The sequence below is a fragment of the Oryzias latipes genome, chromosome 15 (assembly GCF_002234675.1).
Source record: "Oryzias latipes chromosome 15, ASM223467v1".
Classification (NCBI taxonomy): domain Eukaryota; kingdom Metazoa; phylum Chordata; class Actinopteri; order Beloniformes; family Adrianichthyidae; genus Oryzias; species Oryzias latipes.
Window position 1 is genome coordinate 23,098,307 of NC_019873.2, and position 13,630 is coordinate 23,111,936.

The 13,630-nt window shown below is 38.3% G+C and overlaps 1 protein-coding gene across 2 annotated transcripts in view; it reads right to left on the reverse strand.

Annotated features, from left to right (window-relative positions):
• LOC101165337 (canalicular multispecific organic anion transporter 1) overlaps window positions 1-13,630 on the reverse strand; it is a 46,103-nt gene that overhangs the window by 8,521 nt on the left and 23,952 nt on the right. For both annotated transcript variants that reach the window (XM_020709601.2, XM_011484472.3), the window contains exons 3-25: window positions 13,286-13,462; window positions 13,027-13,164; window positions 12,780-12,920; window positions 12,551-12,673; window positions 12,410-12,465; window positions 12,072-12,327; window positions 11,785-11,963; window positions 10,589-10,766; window positions 9,764-10,018; window positions 9,096-9,161; window positions 8,748-8,885; window positions 8,520-8,666; window positions 8,354-8,438; window positions 8,202-8,268; window positions 7,957-8,083; window positions 5,808-5,984; window positions 5,513-5,680; window positions 5,134-5,317; window positions 4,855-4,990; window positions 3,686-3,788; window positions 3,372-3,591; window positions 1,513-1,667; window positions 696-851 (exon numbers count right to left, since the gene is read on the reverse strand). In XM_020709601.2, coding sequence (XP_020565260.1) covers window positions 696-851; window positions 1,513-1,667; window positions 3,372-3,591; window positions 3,686-3,788; window positions 4,855-4,990; window positions 5,134-5,317; window positions 5,513-5,680; window positions 5,808-5,984; window positions 7,957-8,083; window positions 8,202-8,268; window positions 8,354-8,438; window positions 8,520-8,666; window positions 8,748-8,885; window positions 9,096-9,161; window positions 9,764-10,018; window positions 10,589-10,766; window positions 11,785-11,963; window positions 12,072-12,327; window positions 12,410-12,465; window positions 12,551-12,673; window positions 12,780-12,920; window positions 13,027-13,164; window positions 13,286-13,462 — 3,432 coding nt within the window. The remainder of the gene's footprint in view (window positions 1-695; window positions 852-1,512; window positions 1,668-3,371; window positions 3,592-3,685; window positions 3,789-4,854; window positions 4,991-5,133; window positions 5,318-5,512; window positions 5,681-5,807; window positions 5,985-7,956; window positions 8,084-8,201; window positions 8,269-8,353; window positions 8,439-8,519; window positions 8,667-8,747; window positions 8,886-9,095; window positions 9,162-9,763; window positions 10,019-10,588; window positions 10,767-11,784; window positions 11,964-12,071; window positions 12,328-12,409; window positions 12,466-12,550; window positions 12,674-12,779; window positions 12,921-13,026; window positions 13,165-13,285; window positions 13,463-13,630) is intronic.

Below are 13,630 nucleotides of genomic sequence, written 5' to 3' on the forward strand. Positions count from 1 at the left end.
CTTCCACAAGGCCACAATCACGCACCCATGCACACACATATTCAGACCTCGGAACAATTTAGAGTAATCAATTCTCCTAACAAGCATTTTTTTGGACAGTGGGAGGAAGCTGGAGTCCCCGTAGAACACCCACGCATGCACGGGGAGAACATGCAAACTCTACACAGAAAGGTCCCAGCTAGGTCCCAGCTTCTAGCTGTGAATCAAGTGCGCTAACACAGAGGGCCACTGTGCAGCCGATTAGTTCTGTCAAATGCTGATTTAAAAAAAGGTTAATAGTGCTAGTGGGTGGCATGGGGAGTTAGTAGGAGTTCGTGCTCTTGCCTCACAGCGAGAAAGCTCTGGTTCTGGGACCTTTCTGTGTGGAGTTTGCATGTTCTCCTCGTGAATGCGTGGGTTCTTCCTCGGGCGCTCCGGCTTTCTCCCCCATTCCCAAAACATTTGTCATAGGTTGATTGATCACTCTAAACTATGTATGGGTGTGTGACAGGCTGGCGATCTGTCAGGGTATACCCTGCCTTTGCCCAACAGTAGTCAGGTTAGGCTCCGGCAGCCCTGTGATCTCGAAAGGGAAACAGCGGGTTAAGAAAATGGTTGGATGGAATTTTATTTAGAAGGAAAATGGGTCTGGGTTCTTATGGATTTAGATATTTTTTTTACTCCCATAATTCAACTGCAGATCATCCTGAGCTTACCTGTACAAAAAAGTAGATGACAGCTAGAGGAAGGATGATGATGGTGAAGAAAGGAGTGGCCAGGCAGATGACAAACAGGGTCCCCAGCACACCCAGCAGACACAAGAGCCAGGAGCGGAAGGACTGAGGAATGGCTTCATCTATTGTGAAAATGTCCTTCATAAACACATACAAGAAGTCAGTAACTATAAAAAATAAAAAGGATCACAGTCATGTTATTAGAATTTCTGAAAGATATTGTTGTCATTTTTTGTTATTGTCTAAATGTGTTTTTAAATGTTTTAAATGTCAAGCTATAGTTTACAGGTTAGCCTTTCACCTCGTTACCCACAGTTTTTCGTTTTATCACCAGTTTCCTAACCCAAACTTGGATAAGGAATGGTGGTGTTTGAACTGAAAACATTCCCAAAGTTCACTACAGGGCACCCCTAATGAGCTTGATTACTATTTCTCTGCTTGAATGTTGTAACCTTCCACTTGTATTCTCAATAAAAGGACCAAAACGAGAAGCAGTCCTTTGAGAAAAAGAATGGCAGCATTTCTTCACTATATTTGTTTCTGCCTTGTGCACAAAAACTTTGCTTGCTGGTGTGGTCTCTTACTGTGTTTCTCTTTGTCTTTTGGTGAATTTACCTTCCAGCAGATACAATAGTTAGCATCTCAATTAGGATTTATCTGAAACATTTTCTATGAAGGAGAAATCATTCAGTCTTATATGTAACAAAAGCTTCAGTGTTTTGATAATGAAAGCTAATCACCCCGACCAGCAAAATCCGCTTATCCTGAATTAGTACAAAAGTGAACAAAGCAGTCCTACCTTTGCAAAGCGGTTGACCACCCTTCCAACGGGCGTCGTGTCAAAGAAAACCATAGGGACACGCAGTATGTTATTTAGCAGCCTTGAATGAAGGATGCGAGACGCAGAAACTGAAGCATTAGCGAGGAGGAGCGTGCCAAGAAACACAAGGAAACCTGGAATAAAAGCATAATTTTCAGAAAGCAGGCAAACCTTGACAGGAGCTCAGACTGAGCTGATGTTTCACCACTTAGAAGATCAAAAGTATCCAACTTTGTCAAAAAAAAAACAATCTCAGAAGTGTTTTTTTTATGAAAAAAAGGATTTCCTGTGTGACGTGAAAAATGCATTGAATCTTACGAAAAATGTCACAGTAAAGCATTAAATAGTAGGAAAGATCTTTCACATTTTATCGTTTTAATATAATTAAGCTAAAAATGAACAAAACTTTATAGAAAAAAAAGTTGTGTATTTTAATAAACCTGGCTTTGAAAATGTTTCCTTTAGGAGACTGAAAGCATCATTCTCTCTCCACTTCCTGTTATTAAGAGGATCAGTTCTTTTTTCTTTTTTGTCATTTTCAGTTCTAATTTTTGATTTATTTAACATTTCTATTCTTTTTACCTTCTGCCCTGCTCACTTGTACATCTGGTAGACTTCTTAACTGCTCACACCTGGTTTGGTGTGTAATCACCTCAGATGCTTCATTTTGTTGATTATCCTTCAGCGTTTAGGCAAATCTTTGGAATCACTCCACAGATTTCCATCTTACATCTGTTTCCTGCAGTGTGTCATGTGTCAGATAAAACTTCTTTTTACATTTTTTTGCCTCCAGTTCTTTGAATTTTTAAATGTACTGAATTGTAACTTATTTTTTTCCTTTTTTCTGTATTGTAATTATTTATTTAGACACACACAAACTATTAATAATGAAACATTGTTGGAATTGAAAAGAAAAAAGGCTATGCTATATTTTAAACTAAGAGCACCAATAAAAAACCTTTCAAAATAAAGATTATATTAATTTATATTATTTTACATATCGTCTGTTAAAATACAACTATCCTGTTGGATCATCTTGGGTTTCAAATGCAAAGAATTCTTTGAAACTTTTTAAACACTGTTCTCTGTAGACTGAGGAGTTTTAAACGTTTCATCATTTGCATCTCAGCACCTGCTACTTATGGTGTCAATTACATTTTTTTTTCTTAAAGGCTTTCAAAATTATTCAGAAAATGACGGCATTCAGAGATTTAGTGACTGTGATTTAAAAAAAATTAAACCAAGATTTCTATGTCCTCAGCCATTCTTTTCTCCTGATGAACAGACACTGAACACCATGAAGACAGACAGTTCTTTGAGAGGAGACATCACATCAAAGACAACACCATCTGCATAAAAAATGGCTCTAAAATGTTTTGAAAAAAGGATTTTTTACCTTTACATTAGGAGAGAGTACGAATTTAGAATCAAACATTTAAAAGCAATCAAAAAAAAGTGTTTTGTAAAATAATCCTGATTTTCAAATGACGTAAAGAGAAATACTGAAGGCAGATGCACAACACTGCTGTAATGTCTGCGGTGACATCGGCACCGTAAAGCTTTTGTGAAACTAACAGCAAAGGAAATGGTAAACAGTCTCAACGAAGAGATTTTGTGCAAACAAACACATAAAAATGCGTATAAGGAAGGTTAAGTAAATTCTCATAAATGGTGACAAGTGCTGCCAACAAGGTTATATCTGTAACATGAAAACAGTGTCATTCATCACTGCTCAATGTAAAATACATTTAGTTAAGTACTTTAACTTCAGGCTCACAAAGCCACAGTTCTAATATATCATTAAAGAAAAAGTACAAATGAAAAAAAAAAAAAGTTACCCTGAGCAATTCCAAGAGCTCCAAACACACCCACTCTGGTGTCCCTCTTCCAGTTTGGATATGTCTGGTTATAGTAATCCGCTGCATCATTGGTCCAGTCACTAAGCCACAAGTTCTGACCAATGAAAGCAACGTTCTGAATAAAGTAAATGATGAAAACCATAGAGGTATACCCCCAGCCCAGGGCGCGCAGGTACTGGAGGTAGACAGAGAACTTCACCTAGACATAGAAGAGAAAGGACACCCTTAGACCCCTAAATTCAAAGATCTGGTCGTGATATTTTTGTTTGAAAAAGGAAACACAAAATGCGTACCTGTCCCGTTTCCATTGTTTCTTTCTCTATTAGTCTCTGTCCTGCCTTTGTTTCATTAGCATCTTCAGATTTTTTTACTGTACTATTTTTCCGTACTCTGACACTAAAAAAGAAGAAAAGACGACATCAAATGAGAAAACAGATCAGGGACAGAGATGCTCTTTGATGCACTGCATACATGTAAACAAAATCTTTGGATCATTTTTTTAGCTGCAAATGTGCAGAAAGAAACCCATCTGTTAAAAAAATGACCCTACATCTAGTTTTTTTGGTGCTCACAGCATCCCCCAACTTTTTAAACATTTTCTCTAAAATGCTGGGAAATGGAAATGTGCATGACAGTTTCTTTATTTTGGTTCTTGTGTCCAAGTGGAAATGGCAGGTCTTTTTGCTTTCTTCTACAAAAAATAAATAAATAAATACACTTTTCAAGCCTTAAACTGTGCTGCCATGTCCACAGAGAAAAGCAGCTCAGAATTATTAGCTCACAGTGAACTCCTCTCTGTGAGGACTTCTTCCTAACCTTTACAAAGAAGCTATGGCTGTTAGGTCTTTTCTAAATGTGTGATAAATGTCAGCATTTAAGCCTTGATTTGTAGAGATATAGAGCTTCTTGAGCTAACAATTTCCAGGATCATTGAATGGTGTGAGTAAGAGGTGAATCCAGGGGTTTAGCTCCTGGGAATAATAAAAAGTGATATATTAAAAAATAAATGAAATAAAAATATTTGTAAATAACATTTTTACATTTGAACGATGATGAACTGAAGATATAAATGTCTTTTTTTCTGCCTTTTAGCAACACTGAAATGCCAAAAGGCATCAGGTGCTTTTTTTCAGGGTCATTGTTGTTTTCTGGCTTTTGCTCTGCCAGCACCAGCCTGAATGCTCCATAAGAGTAAACATGCTTTTTTTTTAAGATGCAAAGATACCCGTCAGCTGGAAGAAACTGAGTTTTTCAGTTTCTATCGTTAAATACATATTTTATTTAAAATAAAAACTACCGGTAATGCAGAAGTTATCTGACTTTTCATGGTCCGCTGAATATGAAAGTCAGTTCATTTTAATAAAATTCTCTTGATTGAAATCTTAGATCACAAAAACACGTGTTGCTTTTATTTATAAAGCTGTATTGATTGTTGTTTGTGTTTATTTGAGCTTTTTCAGACCTGCTGCTGCGCTGGCTGCGGCGGATGCTGTTCTCTCTCTTCAGAGTAAAAGAAACCGTGTCTTCCAGAGGAGAGTCTGGCTGAGTATCCTCTCTCTCAGGGATGATTTCTAAGTCTTCCGTATCCTGGCAACCATCTGAATGAGTATTTATCAAACAAAGCAAACACTGTTTGTCAACATAACATTAAGGATGTTTAATTAGAGGCTCTGATTAAAGCTAAAAAAGCGCAGCAATATGTTCAATTGATGTTTCAGACGATGGGGGAGACTGTAAATACCTTTGTCTGACTTGGTCTGATTGTTCTGCTCTTTGGCATACGTGTCCAAAAACTCTGAAAAAGCTCCTTTGCTGGCCCGAAGGCTGTTATAGGATCCAATCTCAGAGATCTTTCCATCCACCAAAACCACAACTTCATCCACATAGGGCAGGAAGCTTACTCCATGAGTCACCAGAATACGGGTCTGCAGACAAACACAGCTCTCAGTCAGATCAGTTAAAGGCAGGTTTATGTGGATATTGGAAGTTCAGTTTTAAAGCTTTATGTTTTTGTTGTACCATTTATAACACAAACACCTACAAAATTTGTTTTAGGTTTTTTAAGCCTAGATTTCTAAAAAGTGTCTCCTTAAAAGAATTCATACACACAGTGCACTAACCTTGTGTTTGAGAACTCCGTTTGGTCCAATAACTTTATCAAACAGATGCTTTCCCACATGCGAGTCCACGGCAGACAAAGGGTCATCTAATAAATAAATATCAGCCTGACTGTAAGCTGCTCTGGCTAAGCTCACTCGCTGCTTCTGGCCTCCTGACAGGTTGATGCCCTAAAGATAAAAAAACAAGAAAAGGCAAAAGATATCTTTAATCATCTAACATAAGGTCATGTATTTGCATTTATAGACAAAAAGACAAAGGTCATCAATCCTTTCCATGTAAAACCCTCAAGCTTACTTTCTCCCCAATCTCAGTGAGTTCTCCTGCAGCCAGCAGCTTCAAATCAGGTCCAAGGGCACAGGCCTGTATCACCTCTTGGAATCTCTTTTCTTCATGTGGAGACCCGAACAAGATATTATCCCTTAAAGTAGCATTTTGAATCCAGGCTTGTTGTGGCACAAATGCAAGGGAACCCTGAAGAGAAAGAAAGCAACAAAATGAGACGGTGTTTCTGCCATTTTCCCAGAAAATAAAAAAGGTGTGAGAAACTCTCAATACCCAAAACCACTTGGGTTGTATTTTCTGAGAAAAAAATGTTGCTTTTTTCTTTTCACTTCTGATAAATATAAAGGAAAAACTTTCTATATTGATTCATTCAGATCCCATTTTGAGGTCATCTTTAAATCTACAGGAAATAATATTTGGTAGCACATAACAAAAGATAAAACCATGTGAATCCATAACACAGTACCACAAAAAGTTAAAGACTCACTGTGATCATCTTTAAATCTACAGTAAACATGTCCCCAGTGGTCTTTTAAATATGATGTTGCAGTTTTGGCTTGGAGCAAACCCAGCCTTCCTTCCCGTCACCACTAAGTGAACTATCTTTTACGGGCAGAACAAAATTGGAGCAATCCAGCCGAACAGTTTGGAGCCAGATATCAGCTCAGGGGCCTCATTTATAAAACTTTGTGTAGGATTTGCGTCAGAAGTGGCGTACGGATGAAACATAGGACGTGCGTACGCACAGAAATATTCGGATTTATAAAACTGTGCGCACGCACATCCTACGCATCTTTCCCTTAATAAATCACAACCAATTCTAAATGCAGCGCAGCTTTTGCGGCTTCATGACACGCCCATAGTTGCCCATAAATAGTCCGTGAAACACCCACAAATGAATATTAATGTCTTGCGAGATCATGGCAAACACAGAGAGGAAATCAAAAACACGGAACTTCACTCAATGTGAAGTAGAAGTTATCGTTGGCGAGGTGGAAAAGAGGAGAAAAATGTTGTTTGGAGGGCACAGTGTGGGCATTACTAATGCCAAAAAGGCATTTGAGTGGCGAACGGTGGCAGACTCCGTAATGCTGCAGCCTCACGACCTCGGGGGGGGGGGGAAATTGATCAGCGCAAATGTAATTGCTTGTTGTTGATTTGTGAACGGCTGAGACATTCGCCTTACTTTGTTTCATCAAAAATAAAACAAACTAAAGGCATATGCATGAATACCATAATTCCATAGCTTATGAAGAAATGTTTTAATATGAAAACAACTTTCCCCAATGGACAATTAGTGCGTCCGCACGCCCGCACCTATATCTGCTCCGCCAGACGGACACATTAACGAGAATATCAGTTTTGTACATTATTTCGTTCTGTTAACTATATTATTTATGAGGATGAATTGCACAACATACCAATATTGCAGAACATATTTCACTTTTCTTTTTGCAAATAAGTGTTCATTTGAATTTCTGTTGTAGTTTTCGTTTGATTTTCTTTTTTCACTGGTGATCGATCAAACGGGTGTTCGTGTAGGCTGTTAATTGTAAGACTTGCTTTGTGAAGTCTTCATGTTATTTATGAGAGGCAGTATTGTCATTTTCACTTTCACGTGTTTCTGCCATCTGCCGACGGCGTCGCCGTTTCTCATTTCACCCGTTTTTGTGCGTACGCCTGGGTCAGAGCTTGCGTGAAGGACCGCACATTTTCCCGTCAAGTTTGCTTTTTATAAATATCAACTACTGCGTAGAGAGTGGCGTACGCCTTCTTTTGTGCGTACGCAACGTTTATAAATGAGGCCCCAGATGAGGAAAACGAAGATGTACGTGGATCTAGTCGTCTATAAGTGGATGCATAGAATGAGACGGAGCAGGAAGTTTATGGGTTGCCATAGTAGCTTCTATGTCACACCCACAAGCTTTTTCCAACGGTATGTTTTCCATCTGCTCCTGATTCACATTGATTTGATTAAAGAAATAAGAAATGCAATTTTAAGCTTGAGTTTCTTTATGTCCTCCATCATCAGAAAAATGCCACAAGAACATATTAAAAACACCAAAAACTCAAATTCTTATCAGGGTGATTCTTTAAGAAAACTAAAAGAAAAATATTTTTAACTCAGCAAAAAAATGTTCCTTTTCCTAACTCTAGTCACCTTGATGTTGATGAAGCCTTCAGTGCAGTGCATTTCCCCCAGCAGGGCTGACATTAGAGAAGACTTCCCTGAGCCAACAGCTCCCACTACAGCTACAAGACGGCCAGGTTCAATGTCCAGTGAGACACTGACAGACAGAATGAATATGTTCAACACCAAAAAAAAACACAATATGAACAAACATTTGGCAGCATTTCACTGCAATATGAGGAAGCTTTATCGTTGAATAAAAAAAACAAGCATACTCTTTCAGGAGAGGCTCTGCATCCCTTTCCCAAGAGAAGGAACCGTTTCGTACGCTGACGGCTGAGTCTAGCAGATGAAAACAGACACACTTTTCAGTCAAATGTTCTCTACACAGCTGGGAGGAAAGCAAGTATTGTGATCGCAAACCTACCAAAGCTGGGGTCATGCCGCACAATGTCAGGTTCAAGATCTTCACCTCCAAGAAACTTCTCCAGTCTCTTTTTAGACACTCCTGTCTAAAATGCCAGAGGAAAATTATGAGGGCTTTAATTATAAGTTAGCTGCATATGGATGGTGAATGTTCAACTTTTCCTTACTTGCACAATAGAAGCAATTAGCATGGGCAGCATGGCGAGGGGAAACCGAAGAATGTTGAAGAGCGAGATGGAAGTGAAAGCTTTCTCAGCCGTTAAAATGTTGTCAGGGCTTACGAGAACAAATACTGCAAAGGAAGCCAAAGAAACCTGCAAGTGAAACGATGCAAACACCATGAGGGAAAATACAGGTGTAGAAACCATGCTCATAAATTTATTATAATAACAAACCAGAGCAGGAGCACAGCTGAAGATAAATGTAGAAACTGAGGACAAATAAGCAAACTTCTTCATGACCTTCAGCTCTTCACCCCTAATGGACTCAACCTGAGACTGAAAGGAGGGCTCCCATGCAAACAGCTTCAGAATCTGTAGGATGGAAGACAAAGAGGGACATGGTAAGGGATGCCATGGTAAAAAGGAAAATGTTCTTTTTCTTTTTACATTTCATTTAGAAATACAAATTCTGCTAAAATTGTAAACTGACATTACTATTTTATACATGTTTCAATTAGTAACACAGTTCATGAAGGAAACATGTCAAACATAAACCTCAACAGAATCAATGAGTGCACTCACCTTGACCCCATTGAGTAATTCATTCATGATTTTCATTCTCTTGTCTTTGAAGTTCATGTTTTGCACCTGAAAACAGCACATATTGCAAAATTAACTTCACACAAAGATAAAATAACAGGTTTTGTTACATTCGTGGGAGGAATGTGAACTTCCAACATCAAGTTAAAAAAATCTGGTTTAGGCAGAAGCTCTTTTCTAATGTCTGCGGACTTCATGTTTTATGTCAAGCATGGTGTTTTTATTTCACAAAAATGTAAAGTATTCCAAAATTTAAAAAAATGCAAGATTTAAAACTTAGACTTTTTTTAAATTAATTTCTTTGGTCAATAAAATCCTGGAGGCTTCACTTCAATATTTGTGATGTCTTATGGGCATTAAACAGCTGGAGATTTTACATTACATCTGGATTCACTGAGTTAACTGAGTCTTCCATTTTTCTAAATCTATCATATCAGTGACCTAAATATTGGAATTAGAATGCAGAGAACAATCCTATTGTTAAAGAAAAATATTATTTACTCCCACTATAGTGGATTATCCTTTTCACTATTTATCCCATCAAAGAGAATAAGTCCCTCTTTTTTTTACCTTATTTTCCAAATCAATTATTGCAATTACTCTCAGTGCAAAGTACGTTACACCAATCGTGACTAATTCATCTTTCCAACCTGGTATTTCCTGGCCTGTGTGGCAAGTAGTCCATTGATGGGGACCATTAGCACCATAACTAGCAGGCCTGCTAACACCGAAGGTCCCAGCTCCAGCCACAGGAAAACAATGGACACAATAATCTGCAGAGGGCAGGACCACAGCAGGTGGATGAAGTTGGTCACGTCGTTGAAGCGCTGGGCATCTGCTGACATGAGGTTCACCGTTTCCCCAACTGTTGACTCCTTACGAGTGTCATTAGACACTACCAGAGCCTTAAAAACGAGAGGAAAGGAAAAAAAAATGTAAGAAAGGGAGGTTGTCTGATTCTGAAATATGCACTTACTCAGTAGATCAGGACTAACAGAAACGTTTACTCCTTTTAGCTTAGAAATCGCTGACTCGTGGAAGCACAGCAACCTTCTAAGTCATTAGAGAGAAATTCTACCTGGTATTCAAGTGTGTAATTACAGCTGAACACAACAACACACAACATTGAACAGCTCATTAACCGGCTATTGTGGAACTGCAGAACACCCATAAATGACATGTCAGGCAATTTTCCCTCTATATAGTGACATTGTTTTCATGGCATACATTCGTGAAAGAGATTTTCAGCCTAATAACTGCCTGCCAAGTCTCTTTATTGGGTGTCAAAAACTACTAGTAGTAATTTGTTTTGTCCACTAAAGTTCTGCTGTTGACCATTTTATGGATTAGTGAGTTATGTTCTCCAAATTCAACTGAAATGGCATATTTTAGGCACGGTAGCAAAAATGTTGTCAGATTTAAAGAGAAAAAGTGTTTTTATTTCTCTTCCTGTTTAAATTGTAAAACATGTTTACCTTTTTATAGACAGCAGCCATCACAGCAGTGCGGACCTTCATTCCCAGCACAAAGCAACGCTGGAAATACTGCTGCAGGAACAGAGACTGCAGAATGGCCACCAGCAGTAGCAGCACCGCATACATGTAACCTTCCCAGACAAAACTGTTCGGGTTCTGTGTGAAGGAGATCATCAACCTAAAGAAACAATCAGGGTAAAAGAGGCATTTTTAAAGCATGTGGTTACATTCAATGATTTCATCAACACCATGGTTTTGTTTGTGGCATGTTTTATGCTCATTCCCCCCTCTTCACATGTGTCCCTCTGCCTGGCACTGTCAGTTAATAATTAAACAAATCAATGAACAGTAAATAGTTAAACTGTCTCTGGACATTTACAAGGTCAGACAAGGTTACTTCAAACCACTCAGGTGGAACGGATGCAACATTTCCATTAATATTTTTAAACAGTACTGCCAATGTAGTTAGAAACATAGGCTCAGAAAGTTACAGTTTCTCGATTGCTCTTAAGATTCACCTTTTGGTTAAAACATTTTTTTTTTTAAAAAGGACCAACATTTTTGCACCTGAGTTCAGGGGAGAGTAAAGACTGAAAGCTTTTGCTTGTTGAAGATCAGTACAAATCGTTTGAGGCTTTTTGAAATTGAGAGTCATAAGAGCAAAAAAGAAGACTAAAACACTGCAAACACAAAGATTTTGGCTTTACTATGTACCTAAAAAAAGAACAAAGTACTTTTTATTAAAGAAAGCAAAAAAACAGCGTATTTTAAGAAAAATGTAAAAGAAAATACGATCTCAGAAGTGGAATTAGTGATGTTAGTGATAAAGGAACAGCAAAGTGAAGCCATAATTCAACAGTAAAAACTGCTTTATTGACTAAAAATAAACTAACCTAGACTTACCTTTTTGTATTACAATAGATTGATTTTTGATTTTTTTTGATTTTATTGATTTATTTCAAGCATTGTAGTCAAAGCAATAAAGAATTTACACATATTTATCAAACTCATTACAGAAAAGATGAAATGCATAGAATAAAAAGACAGAAAATAAAACTAAAATGTCACTTAAATCAAATTTGCTTAATTAAATACAGTGATCATTAACTGAAGTATAAGTAGAGATTCAAGTAAAATTTAGTAAAACAAGGTTACGAACATCCAAAACAAATGAAAAAGCACAAAATCTCACTTACTTAAGGAGTTGAGGACTGACAAAAGCCAGCAAGTCCTGCAGAAGTTTGAAGAATGCCGATTCTATCAGAAGCCATTTGAACGTTTTATACATAGTCGAAAGCAACCATGAATTGGGATAGTCTTCTTCCTTCTTTTCCTTTTTCTTCTTTTTCTTTTCTGTGCTTTTTCCTTTGTCCTCCTTAAATATGAGAAGAGTCTTCAGGAACACATTTACAGATTCTACACTTCAAGAAAAAAGCAGCCGTTCACAAGTGTGTGTGTGTTTTTTTATGTTCTTTGTTCTCACCATCATCAGAGCATCCCGACTCACACCTTTCCCCAAACCGTTGGAAATGCCATTTTCAGAGGCTTCTGCCTGAGACCTTCCTTTGTGTATCACGAGATGTTTCTTCAACTTGTTCTGATACCGAACTCGAGCCGCAGCTAACTCAAAATCCATGTGGTGCTGAAAACGTTGGCTGAGGTAAGAGGTGCCATCTTTCTCATTCAGATCCCACATGTCCTCCTGAACCAGAGGTCGCTTGTAGCCCGTCACAACCATGCTGCAAATAAAAACGAAAGTAAAGGATACTATAGAGTACCCTGATGGATGTTTACTTGGATTTTACTGAATGAAGAATCTACCTGTTGAACCAGTTGAAGGTGATTCTGCTCAGAAATGACGCACCTATTTCTGGATTCTGAGGTGGGAAGAGGAAATGACAAACATCACACAGGTAAAGATGAATAATGGTGAAAACATATTAGTGACCGTATGAGGAATACCCTTTTTGCCCGTTCCCTCGCCTCTGGGGTGATATCAGCTATAGCAGAGAGGACAAGTGCAACCAATTCCAACCCAAAAGAAATGTGGAAAAGGCTAAATCGAGGGATATCACTGACTTCTCCCTGAAAACAAAGATGATGGGGATAAAAAAAGTGACGCACGTACAAAAGAGCATCCATACATTTAATTCTCCTTGCTAACAACTTCCTTTGTGGTCTATGTTCATACCAGTTTTAGTGCGTCTCTGATGAGAGTCTGGAAAGTGAAAACGTCACACAGAACCAGCAACAGCCAGAAAAGAAAAAGGCTGGCAGAGTCCACGGCTCCTTCCCTCCGCCTCACTCCTTCCTGACACAGCAGCACAAGGATCTAACAAAGGAGACATGTCAACATTAAAAATAGATTAAAAAAATTAAAGACCCTGAATTGAGTTGAGCAATCAAGCAAATATTTGTCAACAATGTTAATTATTTACCCATGTCACAGCAAAGAGCACAGGATTTGTGTAGTAAACAGGTGCATTTTTAACTGTTGAGCTACTTGGACCAAAATCCTCTCCTAATGTGACCGCCAAGCCCGCGATGGCTGTCAGGAACAACAGAGCCACCACAAACTGAAGAGAAGGGAGTCAAAGAAGAACACGTTGAGGGTGCTTCTGCCCAAGATAAGCTTTATCTTCCTCTCAACATCATATAATCATAAAAGAGATGTTTGTATTTGTCTGTCTGTGTTACCTGTTTACATAGATAGAGCCTGGTCAAGTGTTTTGTGTTTACTCTGGTTCTTCTGCAGAGGGACATGAGGTGGTGAGGAACAAAGAGCCACAGGAACCCCAGAGGGATCCACACCAGCACGGTCTGCTCCACGCATTTTGGCAGATCTGGATCCTCCCGATCCAGATATGAAGCATTCTGGTGACACACAAATGAACAATCAACAACAAGTGTTTGAGAATCGCATTGACTATAAAAACATAGTAATCGTTGAAGACCAGGGAGACCTGATCACCAACCAGTCATTATTAATTTTCTTAAGAAATCAAGGATTGTTTAAATGGTTTAACATGTTAAATTTATAAT